This window comes from Pezoporus flaviventris, unplaced genomic scaffold, assembly GCF_033815535.1.
Source record: "Pezoporus flaviventris isolate CSIRO_AGI_PZ_B2104156 unplaced genomic scaffold, CSIRO_AGI_Pfla_v1 ptg000023l, whole genome shotgun sequence".
Classification (NCBI taxonomy): Eukaryota; Metazoa; Chordata; class Aves; order Psittaciformes; family Psittacidae; genus Pezoporus; species Pezoporus flaviventris.
The window spans coordinates 3,310,690-3,333,033 of NW_026892571.1; the positions used below are offsets into that span (position 1 = coordinate 3,310,690).

The window sequence follows — 22,344 nt, forward strand, 5'->3', positions numbered from 1 at the left end:
TGGACAACAGAGTGCGTTTTGCATTCTCTGGACTTGGTCCAATTGTGTTTTGAAAACCTCCAAGGACAGAATCTGTGGAAGCTGTTCATTCCACTGCCTGACACTCATGAGAAAGAAGTTTTTCCTTATATCCAGTTGTTTCAGTTGTGAGTCCAATTTTTATTAGGTCCACTTTTGAGTAAGCTAAATGCATGCCATCTTTCAGTAGCAGCCTGGAAATCACTGCAGTCCCATTCTGATTCCTTTTGCAACTTCGTAAGCAAGTTCCTTGCGTGCATCTCACTGAGGTATCATACTCAGCAGCATAGGGACTGCAGGGGGAAGTTACAAGTCTGACAAATAACAGTCCAACTGTGCAGCAGGAATGAAGCAGTCATTGCTGTGTTAGAGAAGTGGGTGTTCGTACTAGTATGTTTAGCAGGGGTTTACACTAATAGGCTTAGGGTCTTTCTTACAACCATCATGAAATGAACTTAGTTAGCAATAAATATTATATATAAAGGAAAAAATATTTTCAGTATTTTCATAGTGGTAAGAACCTTGATAAATGAACTTGTTGTGATATGAATTGTTTCCCCCCTGAACAACGCTGGGCTGTTGAAGGACAGTCTCCACAAATTGCTATGAAACCAGACTGAAAGTTTGTGTTTTAGTTTTTTCACAAGTAGGTTACTAATAATCTAATTTACAACTTGTGCTTATCTATTTCCTGAATATATAAGCCCTTTCTTTATTAACAAAAAAAAACCAGCAAGCCACCAAAAAAACCCGACAAAAAAAAACAAGAACAAAACCTATCACATTTCATCCAGCTTTAAAGGTATTGAATGTACCTTTTAACACTGCTTATCACGTTTCTTTGGTATAGTTTTTGGTCAAGAAGCTAATGGCACTGCAGTTGTTGCATTTAGAATTAATAGAGGTGGTTCATGTGAGCAAATCAAGACAGAATTTGCTAATTATGAAATTACAGCTCAGTTTCAGAAACGTGTACGGTGTTGAGTGTCTGCAGGTGGGGATGAGGAATCTATTGGCATCGGTGACTTTTGGAGGGCAGTTTGTCTCCAGGGAGGTAAATCTGCACTGGAGTACTTTAGAAGTTTTAGTGCGCTCTGCTAAGTGCTTTGTAAATGCAGCTGTTTGGTTTCTGGATCAGAGGTGTTGTCTGTGTCCTGCAGGAAGTGCAGGAAGCTTTTCTACGTGCAGAATTGGTCACATAAATGAGATGTAAGTGGTGTGAAATTCCTTTTTATGCTGCTCATTGAATAGGGCTTGTGTTGATATGCGTTCTTTAACCGCTGCTGTACTGGAGAGCTTGTAAGTTAGTCAGAGAGTAAGACTGCACTTGTAGCTTGGAACAAGGGTCATATTAAAATCAGGTAAGTAGTGTTTATTCATGTTGTGGCATTACCAGGAGCAGAGATTCTTTCTGAGGCAAGATATTATGCTGCTCCTTAGACTTGATGAAAAGCTGCTGGCTTTATATGGCTTGGAGCTGTTACTTGAAATAAGAATAATCTGCATGGATAGCTTCTGCTGGTTCACCTGCAACATACAGAAATGTACAATCTACTTCCTTTTGTTTTCCTCTCTCTTTCTTTCTTACCCTTCTGTCTTTCTGTACTAGCACCCGTATTTTGGGGGGGTTCTGAGCCTGTCTTGTTTTACATCACAGTGGTTACAGTTTCACTAAGGCTCACCCTTCACTTGTTTATCAGTGAGTACACTCTATGTCCAGGAAATGTGTTCTTAATAGTTGTTAACAGAAAAAATAAGACACAGCCTAATTGTTGTTTGCAGCCATTAAAGTTTTCTGGTTTTGGTCTGTTATTTTCAGAAGCTGCGATACGTGGGGTTGATAGAAATTAGTATCCAATCGCTGGTACAAATATTTTTCCAAAGGGTTAATACAGACAAGAACTTAAGCCCTGGAAGATCAGCTGAGAGGAAATAAGGAGGAACTGCAGCTCACTGTCAATGTGTAGAATGCTTCTTTAGTTCTGTAAGATCTGATTCTGAGGTAGAACCTTCGAAGCTGTGTTCAGCTCTGTCTTCTTCCCAGGTTATTTTTGTAACTATAACAAATCTTTGAAGCATCTGCTCAGCGTTACACATCGTTGTGCTGTACCCTCTTTAATTACATAGCACCGTGTAAGCAAGTTGCTACTTAAATCACTTGGTGACATGTAGCAATTATATTAGGCAAAACCCTGTGAGGTTTATACTTTGGTAGGTAGTGCCTTCAGTGGAGTTACTTCAATTTTGTGTCTTGTCCTCCTGACATTCCCTGTACACATCTCTGTCCTAAAAAGTTCATGTTCATGTGAGATGTAATGCTTGCTCTTTGTGTCAGCTTCCTTAAATAAGGATAAACATATGCATAGGCTGCTTTTTATTAGTCTTTTCCTTATCTGTGTTCTTACAAGGTATGTTTCAAAATGATGCACATAGAACAATTCTGTTGGTGTTTGTGTCTTATTTTCAGAAAGAATAATTTTATATTTCTGGTATTTTTCTTACATTACAATATTTCCACTGCTTACCTGCAGCTATTTCCGGGTGCTTTGTACGTAAAGTGAAAAACTTGTTCCAAAGTGTTTGGGACAAGTGTCATTATCAGGGTTTTTTTTCTATGTGAGGACTTTAGGACTTTTGGCTTACAAAATTATCACGTAATTTTGAGTATCCCTGAAGCATAATTGGGAAATCAGCAATTCCACATCAGAGAGGACTGTGGCTGTTAGAGCATGTTGTGCTTGACTGTTTGGAGGAGGATTTATTTGTAAGTAGTATTTGATTTACATTTGTTATGATAATTTACTCTCTTTCAGAATGCAGGGACATTCTGCTTCCTGTGATTACAAAAGAGCTGAAGGAATTACTGGAACAAAAGGATGATCAGCAGCTCCAGGCCCAAGAGAAGAAATACTGTGTTGAATTACTCAATAGCATCCTGGAGGTTCTGAGCTGTCAAGACCCTGTAAGTATTGATGATATAGATGATCCAAGGCTGTGGTAAGCCTGAGCTGATGAGGTAGTAAATTATTGATGCTGATAAATCTCATTTAAATTTTTAATACAAGTCAGTGGCAAATTGAACTTTTCTCCTATTATTCATGAATTTAAGTTAAAGGGCAGTTGAGCTATTAGAAAAGTACTGAAATCTATGCTGTCCGTTCTTATTTCACTATTATATGTTCTTTAAATAGTCAGCTGCTATAAGTCACTGTAGTATTAAATGCGGTGAGGCTGCTATGTTTTGCCTAGCAGAGGATTAGACACCTGGTTTTCAGTAGTAATGTTCAATGGAACCCATTATGTTGTGAAAACTGCTGAGAATTTAAAACACACGCAAAAAAACAGTAGTTCATCTTCAAGAGACGATGCAGATTTCTTTTGAGAGCAACACTGCAGTTTATTTTTGAACTAAAGCGAAAAATCTTGTTTCAAGAATATACACTTTTGACTTGCACTGGGAAATGCTTTCTGTCCCATACTTGCACAGGTGAATGGAAAAGGTTCACTATATGACCACGTTATTATAATAGTACTATTTAGGTGATCTCCTTTGCATACCTTTATTTAGGGTGATCTAGATAACGAGAAGTGTTTTGGTAATTGCCAAACTGGTTTTTGTAGGATTGCCCTTGAACCTTAAAGTTAATGCAGTTTCTATTGAACAATTAATTTCCTGCATCTTTCAGTGACTTTCTAAGAAAACAGATGATTTGACCTGCTGGAGAACAAGACTTCAGGCATTAGTGGCAGACTCATCTCACAATAGTAGTTATAAACCTCACTCTGTTTTGAAAACACTGGCATCTTGCCTGTATTTCTTCTGGTTTTCCATCCCAATCGATAAATCTGTTTGGATTAGTATTTCAAACCTTTTGCCAACTTAACTTTGATATTTTTGCATTGGATTTATTCTGTGAAAATCACCAGGAGCAGACAGAAAAAGACAACGGACAGAAAAGAAACGGCAGTGGTTGATGTGTATTTGTGTGCTCAGATTTTACATTGTGAGGTGATCTTTGAAGCTGTTACGTTTCGAAAAATATGTTTTCTTTGTCAAAGAAAAAGGTATTGCTTTTCTCTAGTCTTTTGTGCTATGCTGTTTAGGGAGCGGAAGCATGGGAATGATCGGATCCTTGCCTTCAAACCCAGCTGTCTAGGTGCTGGGTTCTGCAGGCAGCAGGTGCATTAAGAGCACAGGTTTATGTTAAGGACATGATTTTGATGAATAGTCTTTCATTGTTAGGCATCTGGGCAAGATGCTTATGTTTCATTTTAAATTGCCTCTACAGCAAGCAACTTTTGGACCTGGATGACATTGTTTTGATTGAATCATGTCCAAAATTAGACTTATAGCTTTGCGACTGTGTGCTTTCAGCACCTGTGAAATGCAGTTGAAGCTCAGAACTTCAAGTAAATTGTTGACAAAGGTCATGGTGAAATCCATGGCTTCTTGTTTCTGTTTTAATTAAAAACACTTCCCTTTTCCCCCTTCACAACAGCTTTGATGCATGCAGTCTGACAGCCCTTCATAAGGTGACTTTGTCTCTAATCTGATCTATATCTTATTGTTTAATATTCACTGTATTAGAACAAGGTTTTCTTTTTAGTGCTTACACTATAAAATATAATGGTGAACTTTGACATGGAAGCTAAAATAAACTCTTGGTTGAGACTGCACGTGGAACTGAGATGTGTAATCCTTTCCTCTCGTGCAGAAGGTGGGAATTGGAAGCAGCTGCATTTTAAGCTGTTGATTCTATTGGGAAACGAGTCTCGAAGCATTTTAGACTTGCCAGAAATTTGTCAAGCGTTTGCTTAAGTTACGGTTGATCTTTAGAGAAAAAGTACTTCAAAGGAACTTAGGGAGCCTGCATGCTCTTTAAGGCCGGTTAGCTTACGTTCTTCTGCAGGCAGTGTTCAGTCAGCACAATGCATTATGAACTATGGGTTTAAAAAAAACCACCCCAAACATCTATCTCCTTTTATGTAGGCTCTTTTTTTCTGTGTATGTCGGGGAAAACCACAAAGTTATCAAACTGGCTGCGTAAGAGCACGAGCAGAATGGATCTGCATGGTATAGCGTTAGCTTTCTTTGTAGAGGCTCCTATGGTGCTGTGGTTTAGGTTTGTGACAAACCGGTGTTGATAACACACCCATGAAAACGTTAGTTATTGCTCAGCAGTGCTGGCACAGTGCAGGTGCCTTCTCTGTTTCTCACTGTGCCCCATGCTGGGGCGTAGGCTGGATTTGGGCAAGAGTTTGGGAGGGACACAGCTGGGATGGCTGAAATGAGTTGACCAAAGTGGTATTTCCAAGTGGAAATCTCAAGTACAGGTTGTGTAATCTTATCATTCTGAAGGAGACCGTTTGTCACTGTCCAAATAAATGAGACCTCTGTCATAATCACGGCTGACTCAAGGTAATGAAATCATTCTGAATTTTGTCCCAACCCTGTAGAAGTTTAAATGGAACATGAAAACTAAATCAAACCCTAGCTACTATTACTCTGTGCTGGCATTTTTGCAGAGAGTGAAATTTTGTTTGGTTTGGATTTTCTCTGGAGTTATTTCTGTACCCATGTGTGCATCTATCCCATCAATGAATCTGAAGGCATTTGAGTTCTGTGAGGGAACTTTTCACTGCTGACCTGCATATATCACAAATGAGCTCTGATTGTTTCATGCCTTGCTAAGACATACATTTGTGGTGACCATATTCCATTAAATGAAACAATACAGTTCATGTTTTGCAAGGGAGAATTTATATATAGTGCAAGTTGTTAATTTAGCTTCCGAGAAGTCTTATGTTTAACCAAATGGACTGCAGCCAAACGGTGGGGGTTCCAGGTTTCACTAAAACTTGTGTTATTCTTGTGAATTGTGGTCTGCATACAAAATGTATGTTACAGTGGGGTGCTAGGCTGTCTTCTGAAGCTTAGAAACAGTTAAAATGAAAGCTGAAATCTTGTGTATAGGCAATGTGTGAAAACACCTTTTGTTATGTTAGCAATGTCAGTATTGAATGCCTAATTGTTCCCTAGATTATCAAAAGAAAGGTAGACTCAGTTTCATAAAGAAACCGTTCTCATTGATTTGCTAGCACTTCTCTGCAAATTCAAAGGCTTAGCAGAAAATAATCTTTGCGTGCTTGAGTGTGTATTAGATATTTATCCAGGAAAGGTGTGTTATGTGCTTCTTGTGGATTCAGGACCACGGTCATGGTCTAAATGTGTTGTACTTTAGGTTGCTTTACCTTTCTCTACTGCTCTGGTAAATGGTGGCTGGATAAAATTGCACGTGGCAGGCAGCTTGCCATATGCTCCCTGCTGGCCCAGGATGCATTCTTTGGACAGCCAAGAACACTGGTTTGAAACAAAATGCTAAATTTTGACTTGATGCATTGGGGTACGCTTCACAGCAAATCTTGAAAGTATTTAATAAATGCAATGCTCTAGAATAAGGGAGGGCACACAGCTTTCAGACAGGGGTACGCAATCATAAAATGTATTGTTATAGTCAAAGTATAAGAAGAATATACTAGAAAAGCTTAGAAAAGGGAAAGAAAAAACCAAAGCCAACAGAAACCAGGAAAGCTGCTGAGACCTCTGTAAATAAACCAATATTCATCAAGAGTGTGCTCTGAAGAGATATCAAAACCTTACCCAGAGAGGAGCAGCTAATTATTTCCTGTAAGTTGCAGTTGGCATTGCAGTATTGCTGGTGAATATGGAAAGCATTCAAATGCAAAGAACAAATAAGATGCCTTTCACAAAAGAAACACAAAATAACTGCTGAAAAACACAAGCATCTGGAGCAGGCAGATGGATTTCACTGCAAGTGTACCACAGAGATCCATGGCTCTACATCCGTGCTCAACATTGCAGTTTCTTCTGTTTTTCACTGCGTAAACTTTCTCTGTTAAGTAAAGAATGTCTAAATCTGATAAGAACAATACCTGGATGGAAAGCATTTTTTTCCAGTGATTTTCACCAGTGTTTCCAGTAGCAGAGTCACATTTGACAACGTGTTGCATTTCATGTCCTGAAGGCAATGGATGAGATAAGTCTTCTGTATATTTTCTAGTCCAAGAAATTATGCTATTTTGAGCATCTTGGTGTCATTTTTCCTTCCTGTGGCTGGCTCATCGTTTTTGACATGCTTTTTCCCCTCTACTTCACGCTGTCAACATCTGTCTGCTTGTCCTTTTTTCTGACTTCTTGTGAGATGCCATTCCCCTCTGAATATCTTTCATATTACACTCTGCCCCTTGTTCTTAGTTTCAAGCAGGGTGCAGTAACTACTACATTGTATGGGGAAACGGTAGTAAAGAACCTGTGATGCGGTTCAATGTGCCTGTAGTGCATTAGTAGTCTTGCAAAGAGAAACGAGGCGGTAAGAGTGACTTGTGTAGCCCCTTAGTCTGATCAAATTTATAGTGTTTTACAAGGGATGTTTCAAATAATTTTCTTTCTGTCAGTATAATTAGCACCCCAAAAGTGAAAAGCCTGTGCAGATACTGTAGTACCGGGGCAGCTGTTGTTCAACTACAAGCAGAAGCAGCAAGGCTAGATCTTCCTTTTTGTACTGCAAGGCCACTCATCAGGAGAACTAAAATACATTGCTTCTGCAACACAGAGGCCAAAAGATTCTGGTTGTTGCTCTCTGAACGAGCATTTTCTTTCTGATCCCAACTTTGCATAAGCCTGAAAAATTTGCTTTGCTATGTGAAAAAGTGCAGTTCTGTTCTATTGGAAGGTTTTTCAGGTAATTAACAAAAAATGAAGAGAAAACTATAGAGTATTTGGTTCATAATTCAAGTTGATTGGGGAGAGATGCACTGTGGGTTTTTACTTTTGCTTTCATTGTTATTTCCAGCAGATTTAATATACAAGTGTCAATGAACTGTGTGGGTTTCATATTATTTGATTGGCATAAATCTTTAAACTTATGGTGTGTGTATTGGGAAGCAGAGGAGATGGAAGAGAAATCAGCTTTGGGACAGCAGTGCAATAAATGTGTGCTCTCTGCAGCAACTGTCAGGTGTAGTCTTTTTATAGATACTGGACTATACTTAAGAAATTTAAATTAAAGAAAGAAAACACAAACCATATAGTAACTTCTGAAATGCTGCGACAGGAGAGAGCATCATTTAAGCTTAGTCATAGTCAAAGGGCAAAATAGGACTAAATGGTGATAATGAATAAATGGCTTGATATGAGGATGATCTCTGTTCCAAGGGTTGCTGGCCTGATCTGAGTTAATCAAAACAGGAGCGACAAAAGGGACAATGTTGGATATTTCAGAGGAGAAACAGTCAGAAGCAGTTTCTCCTGGCATGATACTGGGGCTCAGTCACCTCAAATACTTCCAACAAATCACCATGGCTCTGTGGCTGCGATGCTCTCTCCATGTCACTGTTTGTGACATTACAAAGGTGCCTTGTTCCCTGTAAGCTACTTTGATTTTTCTCTCAGAAATGTGTTTAGAATTTCCTTTCTTTGGTTGTTTCATGCTGATTTCCAAAGTTGTCTAGTCGGTGAAGGTGATGAATGTTAAGGTTATACCCCTCTGCTGAGTGTTTGAAAGCAATCAGATGTCCTTTTGCAGCAACATGACCAGTACTTTGGCAAGGGGGCCAGAGAGCAAATCATCTTCAGTTTGCTCCCTAACACAGCTACAAAGTGAAATGAAGATCGTTTTGTCCTGGAATAATGATATACTTTGTGACTGCAAGCTAAGAATATTACTGAGCTTCAGACCCCCCTGAGGCCCATTGACCGATGTGGAGGACTATGGTAGAGTTTGCTTCCATTTTCTCTTACCAGGGAGTCGCTGTTCAGTTACAGGCTGCTCAGTGACTGGGAAAACATGAGACCCTTGAGTGAGGGGTAGGAAGTGACTGTTTATAATGAAAAACAGTTGTGGTAAGATAGGGCTAAAATTGGGCTGCACTACTTGAAATGAGTATTCCGCTGAAATTGCTGGAACTAAGGAACATTGTGAGCAAGAAGAATTAGTGTTCTTTTAATAGGATGGTTATGTTCTACAACTTGAACTGTCAGCATGCAAATAATTGGTCTCTCTTTCTTTTACAAGGCATACAGATTTAATATCAAAACTGTTATCTTTTGTTAACAGGCATCAACTTATAAGCACATTCAGGAAATAATGGTGCAGTTATTGCGCACAGTGAACAGAACTGTTATTGCAATGGGACGAGATGATCCCTTAATCGTGAGTAATGTTTTAATATATTTTTAATGCTTTGCAAGTGATTTGATACCCCTCTTGGGGAAAAAAAAAAAAGGCAAATATAGTATTTGTGGGGTCCTTGTTTGAGGACCTTTTAGATTTAAAATGAAAGGGCTAAAGCTTTTCTCTTGTTTCATTTGCTGTAGTTGGATACTGGGAGATTTGTGCATTTCTTAAAAAGAAAAACCCCAGACAATAAAACTCAAGTTATTTGTTTGCAAAAAGAAGGCTGTTTCACAAGCTTACATAAAGTGCACACTTTAACACACTGAAAATAATGTTTCCAGTAATCTGAAGGGGAAGTAAAACTATAAAATAGGTTATTCTGAACAGTTTACATAAATAACGGGGGCATGCTGTGTTTCTCCCATTTTTTCCACATGCTTTACTTTTTGGTGGGTTGGAGTTGCTATGAAACAGCTCTGTTCCTTGCTCTGTTTCTGGAGAAGGATGATGATACTCTAATACCATGTTATACTAATAAAACGTTGCTATTTACAAGACCTTGCATGCGATTGGGTACTGGATTGTTGCCTTTATCTGAGTGGTTTTGCTTTCTGGCAGGGTTAAGCAGGTTAATTTTCAAATTCAGGTGTCCTTTTCACAGCGCTCTTGGTTATTGGCTGAGAGGGAGTGAAAAGGATTTGGGGTTACAGTTTCCTTTATTTTTTCTCGCTACAATGCCAGTTGAATTAAGGGAAAGTGCTGCAATGTGTTCAGCTGGTAATGGCATGCTGTAAACTCGGGCATGTAATTACTGGAAAAAGTCAGGCTCGGAGGAGATAATCCCGTCAGGAGAAGGTGCTGGTGATGCAAAAGTAGTTTGTGTCTCTGCAACTACTGCAGAGAAGACTTAGATGCCAGTCTTGACTTTGTTGTGATGTTTGGCAATTGAAAGCTTTAACAGCAGCTTGGTTATTTTCAGTATTAAAAAAAAAGCCTTGGCTGTTTAGTTCTACAAGTGCGTCTAAACTTGTAACAAAGGGACAAGTTCATTGTCTGAAATTGGCTCTTCAAGCTTTACCTTAAGTGCTTGATGAACTTTAGACTTTTGTTTAAAGGGTGCTGTGATGCAGTAGATTAAGTCTGACTGCAGTGATTATAGCAGGAAAACATATCTAGAATACAGAAATACTTGTCTTCAGTATTGGCTTGGTTAGGTAGATAAAAATACCATGAATACAGCATATGTTCTTGACTTTGTTCACCATATCATTTCAGCATGATGGAAAGGCTGCAGTTCTGCTGCACAGAAAAGGTTTTAGGCAATATTTGTGTAAGTTACTGTGCCATAAAAGATTTTGCTGAAAAGAAAACAGAGTGCTCTGTTAACCGGGGCTACTCTAGATAGCATATTGGTGCAAAAGGCAATACTCACTGGGGGAATAATGGCCTGAGAAAGCATTGGGCAGAGCTGCGGTACTTGGAGAAGATGATGGTCTACCTAAGAGTTACAGCTTTTATGTTCAGCATTCATATTGTAATCCTTTCTCTACCTAGAGAAGTTGAGGGACCTGTTTGCTTATTTACCTTTTGTTTTCCTTTTCTAAAGGACAATTGTTCATTTCCTTTGTAATCCAAATGCTGTTTGTTATTAACTGACTCCTGAAACCCAGGAAAAATATCTCATTTTATTGCAAAAGATAACACCACATTTCAAGAACCTAGAAATTTACAAAACATACATTAGACAATACATTTCCTTAGGAAGATGTTTGGTATCTAAGCTATTAGAATTACTCAGTATTGTTGCTTTTTTGGAAAGAGCTCAAAGTACACAAAACTATAAAAGCCCTACTTGAACTGCTGTTTTATGACAGAGAGAAATCAGTATTTTATTCATACAGTCTGAATTCCTTAATTGAGTTTGACTCCAGTAAACAGCAATTTCCAATACAGTCATTCTGGAATGTGCCATGTTCCGTGCAGCTTTTTAGCACTAATGTATTGTAGCTGTCATTGAAATGTGTCTTTCAGAGAAGGCTTCAATATTTTGTATGCAAGTGCTGTCAGCTGTGGTTTGCTGTTGGGTTCTTTTTGTCTGTGTGTGTTTTTAGGTTTTATTTAAGACTGCGTTTGTATGTATATCCAGCATCTGTTTTCTACTCTGAGAACTGGTCTAGGCATTACATCTTAGTTTTGTAAATGAGAGATTTTTATAGCCAGTACCATTCTCTTCCAATAATCTACTAATTCCTATTGCTTTTCCAAGCCCAACATCATAAATTGCATAGTGTGTCTGGTAATTTTTAGATTTCCTATATGAATTAATAATACCAAAAACTTTAAAAAATATTAAACAATAAAAATAACCCCCAGTGCTTACATATGAAATCTTGACATAGCTCAGATTCTCCCATTAGGTGTTACAAAGCTGTTTAATCGTAGGTGTTTTGCGTTGCTAGGATATACAGATTTCTATGTTGAACGAGCCTAAACAAAACAGATAGCAACTCTGCAGTCTTCCCCTCTTGCTGTGGCTGATGCGTACCCTGACTTACACATTCCCACTCTTCCCTTTCAATGTAACATATAGCCTTTTGCTCTAGTGTTGCCTCTGAAGTTTCATGTAGAAAGCATGTTGTGTGTGTTACGTGTGAAGTCTGGTTGTAGCCCAAAAGATCAGTTCACTGCAGAAGACTTGCTGATTTTGCTAGTGTTATGCCTGTTGGTATTGCTTATGATGATACCTTTACCTTTACAGAGGATATTAATATTAAAATGTTATTATAGTACATAAGAAACATTTACACCCTAGTAAATCCTTCATTGTCTCATTATAGACCAGTGCAACATAGGAATGTTCTTGGCATGCCAGCATAAGCAGTACATGTATTTGAGTGTAATATAAGATGTTTTGATTTAATAATTTAATTCTCACCTTTGTTATTGAAGAGGTTTTCTGTCTTGCTAAAGGCAGCCTTTTTTGCTCGTAAAAATTCGTAGAAGATTTTTCTTCTGAAAAGCCTCTAAAATAATGATAATTTTATGCCTGTCGTTTCTGCACTGACTGAACTCAGCATGGAAATGTTTTTTAACACTGTCAGTCCTGTCCAAGTGTAATAAATTAAGCCACGTCACTTTGCATGCACTCTTCTACATGAACACCACTAGTTCTAGCAAAAAACTTAGTTCTTCAGACAACATTCTGTGCAAAATTGGTTTTAATGTGTTTTCAAATGTGTAATTAACCCTAAGAATTCAAGGAAACAGAAGTGTGCAAAAAGCATACAGACATCTTTAACTAACATTGTACAATTCATACAGCATGATTTAGAAAAATAGGATCCAGGAGTTAATCTGTGGAACACCCTGGCACCGTTTGAACTGATTAACCAGAGTCACATCCAAGAAAAGGTCTGCAGGACATTCCACTAAACATAAAATACATCATTTGGGCTTTACAGTGTGCCCTTTTGGAAAACCTGCTCCTTTCTTCCCCCCCCCCCATATGAAAGATATCTGTGTTTTCATGAGGAAAATAGTCTCATCAGCCCTAAAGTAGATTACATTGGCATACTCTGTGCTAACTGGTAACTCTGCTGTTTCTGAAGGAAGGAGATAGCTCCATTGACATCAGATGAAATCTTTATAGCACTTATTTTTTTTTTTTATAAAATGCAGATTAGTTCATTAAATATATTAACTTATTTATATCTTAAGGCCAAAAAAAAACATGTCTTTTGGTGCAGTGGTACAGGTAGGTGATAGACAAATTGGGCAAGTGGTTTAGCAAGACAGTAGCCAGACTGGTTATACTCCTCACTCCATTGCATGATGACATCTGAGGCATTGTGTCCTGTTGTAGGCTTCCAAGTAGATGAAATTCACCAACTTACTGGAGAGAAACCGCCAAGATGACTGTGGGATGCAGCACATAACATGTGAAGAGAGGCAGTGAAAACTGGATATGTTCAGACTTGAAGTAAAGGCTTAGGAAAGAGGTTTTATTATCTGTCTACTTCCTCTTAAAAATAAAATTGAATGGGAAACAAGTAACGGACACAAGTTTTAGAGCCCAAAATATAGAGATTAGATGTTAGGGGGGAAAAAAATGGCAGCAGTTTTCCCCAGGAGGTTATGTTTTTTTGTCTTTGGAGATCCTCAGAACTCAAATTCACCTGATTAGACCTTGCTTGAGTAAGGGGGTTAAACCTAGAATGACTGAGTTATGATTCTCATTCTTTTCAGAGTAGTCACTGAATCATCTAAATGATTGCTTTTTAAGCTGAACCAGTGAAAGGAGGGAGTAAAACCAAGCCTGAAAGTCTTCTTCTGTTGTTAAGTATTAGCTGATAACAACAACAACAACAACAAAAGAGTGGGGATGTGAAATACTTGTCTCCTTTGAGGAGGGATTTTTTGAACAACATAGGTTCCCCTGAATTTGTTCTTGATTATGTGATTTGTTTAAAGGTCAATGAAGTTGTTTCCTCTTAACGCATGTTGCTTATAGGAAACAAAGACTCTGTGAGGCCCTTAGTTTTGCCTACCGTTGTGTTTTAAAGTAGAGATAGTTATTTTTTGTAAAGTTGGAAAGAAATTCTTTACAAAGCGTATGAAAGTGTCCTTGGAAAAAAATGAGAAAGCTTCCTTTTGAAAGAAACAGTTTCTTTTTGAAAATAGTATCCTCATGCACCTTTACTGAGTGAGGTGATTTAAGTAAATTTGATTCTTTTGATTTTTCCGATACTCTGATTAAACATTCTTCATCTTTGTGATGTTGGAATAGCAGTTTTTCAGGTGTGTGCTCTCCAACCTCTTCGGGTTTAGTGTTTTTTGAAACGTAGAAGGTTTCCTAAGGAAGTCAAATCCACCAGAAGCATTTTCTTTTCACCTTTTTTGGTTTTCTTCTCAACTCCTTTTTCTCTGGAGCTGGATGATCAGATGGCAGCTTCTGAGGTGAAGCTGGAGCTGGAGTTTGCTCTGCCTGATCCAGCGTTTTCAAAATCTGATGAAATCTTCCTTCTTGTTGTCTGAAGTCATATTCTACACTATGGAAAAATGAAGACATTTGAGGTAGCAAGTGAGAAATTCCCTCAGTAAAATAGATGTGGAAAGGATGAGAATAATTTGGCACTATTCAGTATTAGACCCTGGTTAAAACACAAAGTGCATAGGTTGATGCTTTGAGAAGTAGTTCATCTCTTAATTTTTCTAAGAGAAACCTTTTTCTTTCTATGAGTTAAGGACTCCAACACTGTGCCCATGAAATGGGACAAAACTTAAGGGAGTTAAAAATGAAAATGTATTAAGATGACCTTTCCATGGTCAGGTTTTGATAGTGTAATCTAACTCAGTCATAGGCTTAGTGTGAATTCAGGAATCTCAAGTGCTTTAAAGGGGAATGTCTCCGCTAGGACCAAAAATATGTGAAACTAAGTTAATATGTAAGTCTTTGAAATAAGTGCTATGAATTAACAGAAAAGTTGAGTGTAACTCACTTTCTCCACTGAAACCCATAATTACTGTTGATGTCAAATGGGAGCCAAGAAGTCTATTACAGAAGAGCAGATCTGTGCAAGGAGGTTCAAGTAAGGTTCAAATCTATGCGGATAGTGATTAAGCCTGTCTCGTGCAACCAGCAGCTGTACTGGTGCTGTATGACTTTCCTTTATTGCAACCACCTTTTGTAGACAGGAGAGTGGGAGATGTATAAACCCTGCTTGCCGTGGAGGTTTTAGCAGGCAGAGGGGAGAGTTAAAGGGAGCTGGTTGTGATTTCCATAATGCAAGCTCCTTGGGAGGAATAAGGTATCATCAGAAGGATATAGAGATACCACAATAAAGCCATGAGCCTCATTTGGGCACCGAGTACAAGAAATGTGTAAAATTCGCAAATACGCATAACTTGAAACCCTATTAATTGTGTGTATTTGTATGTATATAGAAATCCATAAACATTGTTGAGTAATATGTTAAAATGAACAAGAAGCTTGTTTCCCCTATAATTAAGGTGGTTTGGAGTGTTTAGTAAAATAACGTAGCTTGTGAAAGGAAAGCAATAGGACTATTCCAATTTAGAACTGGAGAGTGATCCCAGGACAAAGAGCTATATGTAGTAAACAGAAGAAGCTGATATAAATGAAACATTTGATCAGTGTCTCTTGAATTTTATCTGACTATTGCAAGAAACTGCACTTAATTTTCAGTAGTCCAGATCACATGCTGGACAATGAAATGTTCAGCTTATAGCATACGTGTGTTCTTTTTTCAATTCCCTTCTTCAGTGTTTCTAATTTACTGTTGGAGAGATCATCTCTAGAGGCAAGAGGTCAGTTCAGTCTTGTTTAATACTGTCTCTTACACTCCATGGTAACAGTGGTTTCAGTCGCTAATTGCATTTGTTCGTTGTAGTGTAAACATTTGCCTTGCAGGATCTAGGCACAAAGTCCCAAGTAATGTCACATAATCCTGCTGGATAGTTAATAAAGCTGAATTTACAGCCACTATTCTATGTACCTGAAAAGCCTTTTATTACTTTATCTATCAGTGTAATCCACCCGAAAAGCCTTTTATTACTTTAGCTATCGGTGTAATCCACGCTTGGATTGATATGAAATTAGTGTGTTGCTTGACACAGGGACTGCTTAGAATGAGCGTGATAAAGATGCTTCAGTGACATTAACAAAAAAACAGAGGGCAAGACGAAGCACCTGGTTCAATAATTAATGCCAACAGGGATGCTATGTTAGTAGAAAGAAAGAAATGCTTACACGGCTCTTTTTGGCTTCATAAAACATAGGGATTGTATGGGTTTGTCTAGAGCAAAACCTGGTAACAATTAGTTGTTTCAGAATATTGTCTAATGAATATTCATGACCGTGTCTGTGGAACATCTCTGCAAAGTGAAAACTATCATGTTTCCTTGCTCTCTCTGGTTTTGCCTCTTAAAGCTAGAAACTTTTTAGAAGGGCTATGTTCTCTTGTATGTGTTCTATTAATCATTGCACTGTAAGCCCCCAGGCACCATTATCATTGCAAACTACCTAATGACCAAAAATGCACATCAGTGTTTTGCTGCTTCCCCTGTTCTTTAGTTCAGGTTCTTGTGCTTGTTGCTCAGGGTCTTTCCTGTATTGAAACCGTGTAAATTAAAAATGGAAGGGACCCATCATAGTTTTTTGTTCTGAAGGGAGAAAGCAGTTAACGGGTAGCTGGTACATAAATTCTGTAGTCACCTCTGTTCCTGTACAGCCAAATAAAAATGCACAGAGATTGTTCGAAGACGATGAACAAGAAAATCTGTTTTCTCCTGGATCTCCCTTGTTACACAGATCCAGTCTGTGCCATTGGATAAATCATGTAACCTCCTGAAGCATCTGGAGGGCTGTGGAGAAGACTAACCCCTTTGTCTCAGAGGAGCTGAGGTGTTCAATTTGTGACATGACAATTACTTTGTGGTTTTGTTACCAGAGGTTTAGGGCATTGGTACTCGGCTGAGCTGTATGTTAGCAACAGGTTCCAAAGCTGTGTCCAAGCTTCACTTTATCTAACAAGCTTACAAAGCACTTTAAAAAAATTGGCTCATGTAGAAAATACAGTGTGAAAAACTCTTCCATGTGGATATAACTTATTCATTACATCCATAAAAATTGCAAACTGGCAAAGCTAAAGTTCTGTCATGTTCTTTGAACCAAAGGAAAAGTTTTCAACCTAAAAGAAGAGTTCTCTTACCCTTTATTTTTGTAAATGTAATCAAATAACTGAAGATGTGTGTTTTCTGCCTCACGACTGAGGTTGCAGAGATTGGATAATGTGTTTCTAGGTTGGCAGAAACCCTATAAAATGCACAAGCTGAGTATGTGGTATAACTAAGGGTTTGTACCTGCTGATGCCTGGCAAGCTGGGGACTCCTGCAGTGTGTCTGTATAGATGGAGCATTCAAAGCACATACGGCTCCCAGAACACAGGACTACCAAGGGTTTTGGTCATAAGAGTTTAATGTAAACTGCAGTTTAAATCTGGAGTAACTTACACTCGGGTTGCACTCCCTCAAAACAATTGCAAATAAACATCTAGAGCAGTGGGAAGCGTGGGAGTTTGGTGTTGGTTTGTATGTAAACATGAGCTGTAGCTTACTGGCATTGGAGACTGAGTTGTTTGTCTTTTCCAAGATTTACAATTGTTACTGAAATCCTCGCTTTAAGAATGTCGCACACACGGAGAACTTCATCGTCAGAAATGGCATCGAGGTTTTTAAAAGCATCCTGATAATAACAATGCTGGGAAACATTACTGAGAAATTTGTTTGAGTTCTCAGACGTACGTCTTTCAAATAAGACCAGCATTGTTTTCTACGTGGGAAAACAAAACCACCTCACTCATATCACTTGGTCTTTTGTTAAAAACCAGGTTTAGAATAATTGAGATATTTTCTAGCTGTAGGCAAAGCATTCTATTATACATCTGTGAAGTATCCAGACAACACAAACTGACACAAAGGAGTTGGGTACCTGTAAATGATACATGCGGTGTTCTGGCAGGTGCTGCAGTTGTTGAGGTCTTGACCAGTGTGATAGAAGTTACGCCTGTAACAGACAGTAGTTCATGTCGTGTATTTACACCTACATTAACAGATCACTGAATCTTTCTTTCTCACCTCATGCTAAGATTCTGGTTGGTGGTTCTTGAATGAATACTTGTGAAAACGCTTAGACATGCAACTGCTTCCTGTAAATACTTTAAGGTATTTGAATATCCATGCTTTTGGTGACTTGATCTGATTTCTCCCTTATGCTTTCCATTCTTTCCCTTTTTCATGTTTCCTCACTTGAGGTAACCAAGTCAGGCTTTTCCTGCTGAGAGTGTTTGAATTTGGAGTGTTGAGAAAACAAATAAAGTGACTTTCATACTTCACACCAACTACAGTTCAATTATGTTTATGATGGACATGCAGAAGCAGCTTGAGCTCGGTGGCTCATTACATGTGAAGGATGCAGAACACTTTGAACGAGCTTTATTTGAATTACAGGAGTTCAGTTTGTACCAACATAATTTTCTGATTGCTTTTGGACCTAAAGTGGAGGTTCTTCACATGTGTTATTGTACTACCTCCACAAGTACTTGGGATGTTCAGTTTTACTGCTAGATGATTCTAGCAGCATTGGTTGAAGCTTATCATTGAAACTTAATGTGACACTGACCGGTATTGGGCAAAACCTTTGGTTTTAGCCACATGGGAAATGAGCAGAAATGGACTGTAAATATTACTGGGTCATCTGAGCTAGCTTCACTTCAAGTTACTCTTTGTAATGCTCAGATTTTCAAACATCATTGAAAATCGTCCTCTGTCAGACATAAATACATGCAGGGGACAAGGAGGGGGCATTTTTCCTGTAATTTCCTGCAGAACTGTAGTTGGGTTTTAGTTGTATGAAATACACTATAGACAAGTGATTGTTTAAGGTTGACACACGGGTTTTTCTTTCCACCCCCTGCCTTGAATCTTGCTTCTAAACTGAACTTTTGGGTTTTGGTGTTTTACAAATGGTTTTGCCTATTTGCTATCAGTGTGTTTACATGGGGTTTGTCTGCTGTGTCTAGGTTTGTACAAAGTTGGAACTAGAAAATTGTATGGGCTTTTCAGATAGAGAAAAATGACTAAGCACAATCCTCTGAAAAAGGATAGCTGGAGCTGCATTATATGGGGAAATGCTACATGGAGTAAAAATATATGAAGTCACAAAAAGCTAACAGAAATATTTTCACCTTAACAGTCAGGTGGACATAAATGGTTAATGTTTCCAGAAAAAAAAGGTACTCTGTACAGAGTAAAATCACATGTTAACGTGATATATAGTGTGTTAATTATTTTAATGAGTGTAAGCCATCAGAAACTGCAAGGAGGTCATTTCAATTCCCAGATAAAATACTTGGAGAAAATAAAAAAACCTTCAAAATGGATTTGCTTTTCTTCAGAAGCTGTTAAAAAATTGGGGCATATAAAATCGTGGCTTCGATTAGTTCTGTCCTGACAGTCTCTGCACAGCCACACAACCCTTTCCTGTCCACATGGGAGCAAGTGCAAAGACGTGGGGCTGGGTCACAGGAGCAAGTCACTGTCATGTTCTGTGCTATTTCTGTGCAAATGAATCTACCCCAAAATCTCCATGTCTCACATTTCAGTACACTTTGCAGAAACCACAAGAACGCTGCACTGTCAGATTTACTCCTTAACTGCAGCCAGTAAATACTATTGATGCACATGATCTGATTTTAAGGATGCAGTTTTGCACTCGGACCAGTGGTGCATAATGATTACTTTAGATGCCTGAGCTGCCTGAGTAAATGATGACATAGATTTAACATTGTTTTATCTTTACAGAATAAAGTAAAATGGAACCTTTGTTCTCTCAATACTTTGACAGATTTATCTGGGATTTTTTCAAAGGCAAGAAGTATTTGATGGATAAACTACGTTATCATAAAACAGAACTTTAAAATGTATCCTAGCTGTATTTACTCTAAGTAGGAGCTGCTCTTCATGGTTTGGAAAACATTATTAGGATATTCTAAAACCTGTATTGAGCGTAGATATATTTTAAATTCTATTTTAACATTGTTCTATCAAGGTGTCCAATCTTTAGCAATTATTTGCATTTATAGTAGTAGTATTATTTCTGATGCACAAATCAGTTGCATGATTAAGTTACATAAATAATGCTGGCTGCCTTGGCTATAGTCACTATGAGAACAGGCTAAAAATAAATAATAGGTCACAACATCTCATGACAGTGCAGAAAGCAGCCATTGACACCTGAGATTCCAAAGCGAGCTCTTGCTACCTATCTCCACACGCTCTATGTTCATAGTTTTAATCCCTTTTAAGCACCTACCTCCATCTCCCATGAAATGTTCCTGACATTCTGGAGCCCTTGAAGTTTACCTGTGCCTGTTTTCAAGGCATGCCCTTTAAGCACCTGTGGTGTCATGACATACAACTAGCAGTGTTGGGGGGGGTCCCAACTGTCTGCAGATGCTGGGCTTTAGCTGCTAATCCTTTTACTTGCTTATGAAGGCAGTAGTAATGTGTTGCACAGAAGGAGAGTTTTGCTGATAGAAACCCTTTCAGCTGTAGGACTGCTTTGGCACTAAATGCATATCTGATCTTGCTAATAAGAGGTAGTTTTCTTGCTAAAGATTTCTATTATACTACATTAGCCTGTAGGGTTTTGTTCTGCATACAGGTTTTAGCTGGATCTCAGGTGTCAGTGATTTTGTATGTGACACCACGAATCTAAATAAAACAGGGAGTTAATAAAACATGTCTTACACTGGGTTTAGTAAAGGCAGTATCAGCTAAAGGCAAATTTTCAAGAGACTTTCTTCTCTGCTGAGGTACAAACGCCAGGAAAAGGGTGTAAGATACCATTTTGCAAACTCATCTCTAAATATTTCGGGAAAGGGTTTTTCAGGAGCAAAGGTTGCAAGAATGCTAGCATCTACTATACACTACTGCTGAATTACTGATATTAAAATGCACCATACCCTTCACTGAGGGCTCTGGATTTTTCCAGGTCTTGGATTACATTCAGAAGGACTTTAATCTTCTCCTGGTTGGACTGCAAAGATTCCTCTACAGACTGCAGCCTGCCTTGGAGGGCACAGAGTTCACCGTGTGCCAAATGGATTTGATTGAGTCCGCTAATCTCTTTGTTGGTTTGTGGGTTTATTTCATTCCTTGGCAGATAAGACTTTATGTGAAATCCTTCTAAACAGCTGTTACACTGGGAAACAGCTGGCTGGGTAGAATTGTTCTCCATTTCAGAACTACATGTCAGAATAGATTTTGACGCATTACTGCTGGTCACTGAGATTATTGTGTGACCATCGTTTGTTAATGTCACACAGCTGGAATCTGCTTTGTGCTCTCCTGTCTGTTGACAGTCTCTGAGGAAACAAGATGAATTGTGATGTGATGGAGATGGGAATGGAGCAGGTTCCTTACTGCTTTCATCTTTGCTGGCTACAAGTGACTCCGAATCACTTCTATTTGCTTCACAGGACTCAGCATGAGCATTGTATTCACTGCAGTTACTGGAATTGAGTAGGCAAGGGTATGCTTTTCCAGAATTAGACAGCAGCGTGCTGCTGTCATTATTTCCATTGATATTTATGACAGAAGAAGAATGCAGTGAATTACTTAAATTCGTGGTTGTGTCTGGTGCATCCATGGAAACATTGCTGTCTTTTGGAAAACTCACATGTATGTATTCAGGCATCTGTGTAGAAACAGTTGTCTTCTCTGATCCTGAGAAACTGTCAGTCTGGATAGGTCCATTGCTTTGTGCTTTTGATGGCCTTTGACTTAACTGACCATCCACCTCACTCTCCTTAAACCCATCTTCCAAATGATTAGTTATTCTTAAGTAACAGAGATCTGAAGACATCATGTCTTGATCAGAAAGGTTGCCGTTCACCTGGACAGAGTTTGCAGGCTCACTTGGCATCTCCGTTAGTGATTTGCTGACGGTCAGCTTTTTTCTTTTAAAAACTGGGAAGTGTTTCCTGAGGCTGGGAGATGTTTGTATGGCAATATTCTGAAGCCCCTTCTGAGCCCTTGCAGCAGATGGAGATCGATGTAGCAAAAAACTGTGATCAGGAAATATTTCTGGTTTTCCAGCCATGAATGCTATATGTTGGGCAGGGTTAGGATCCAGCTCGTTCTTTGTGTTCACACCATCATCCTTGAATCGAACCTGCTGAGATTTGCTCCTGCGGTGCTGTGGCTGCCTTATAAAATCAGCTGAATCCAGACTGTTCCTTTTCAGGAGCACTGGGCGCATTCTCATGTTTTGCTGGGCCATTGAATCACAATTTAAAGTCTGTAAGTAACGTGTTTCTTTGCGACCCATTTCATTTGTCATTTGAACTGAATATTAAGATTGTTCCTAAGGTGCAAATGAATACTTTGCTCTTGAAGAAGCTAAGCTGTTCATTCTTCTTGTTATGTGTGCTTTTAACTGACATTCTCTCTTTAGGAATGCCCTTTCAAATTTAATTGACCAAATACTAAAATAAAGAAATTCTATACCATATTTAAGGAAAGATTTCTTGTAGCAAGGGAGTGCAGA

General features: G+C 38.6%; 2 protein-coding genes across 5 annotated transcripts in view; one reads left to right on the top strand and one right to left on the bottom strand.

Annotated features, from left to right (window-relative positions):
* The window catches only part of DOCK2 (dedicator of cytokinesis 2), a 168,386-nt gene that overhangs the window by 53,645 nt on the left and 92,397 nt on the right, over window positions 1-22,344 (top strand). For all 3 annotated transcript variants that reach the window (XM_061456407.1, XM_061456404.1, XM_061456405.1), the window contains exons 26-27: window positions 2,832-2,980; window positions 9,156-9,251. In XM_061456407.1, the coding sequence (XP_061312391.1) occupies window positions 2,832-2,980; window positions 9,156-9,251 (245 nt within the window). The remainder of the gene's footprint in view (window positions 1-2,831; window positions 2,981-9,155; window positions 9,252-22,344) is intronic.
* INSYN2B (inhibitory synaptic factor family member 2B) lies at window positions 13,759-22,343 on the bottom strand. 2 transcript variants are annotated; one of them, XM_061456402.1, is made up of 3 exons: window positions 20,759-22,343; window positions 17,725-17,799; window positions 13,759-14,263 (listed from the first exon to the last, which is right to left on the bottom strand). In XM_061456402.1, exons 1-3 carry the CDS (start codon window positions 22,135-22,137, stop codon window positions 14,077-14,079), a joined length of 1,641 nt encoding a protein of 546 aa, XP_061312386.1. In that variant the 5' UTR covers window positions 22,138-22,343; the 3' UTR covers window positions 13,759-14,076. The 2 variants fall into 2 exon arrangements, with proteins under 2 accessions (XP_061312386.1, XP_061312387.1); XM_061456403.1 differs by having other exon boundaries at window positions 14,116-14,258.

Excerpts from the sequence above, each read along its gene's own strand:
- INSYN2B (XM_061456402.1), bottom strand. The coding sequence starts at position 22,137 with ATGACAAATGAAATGGGTCGCAAAGAAACACGTTACTTACAGACTTTA. Across the intron at positions 17,800-20,758 it reads TCCAGAGCCCTCAGTGAAGG|GCGTAACTTCTATCACACTG; the intron begins GTATGGTGCATT and ends TGTCTGTTACAG. Across the intron at positions 14,264-17,724 it reads ACCGCATGTATCATTTACAG|TGTAGAATATGACTTCAGAC; the intron begins GTACCCAACTCC and ends ATTTTTCCATAG.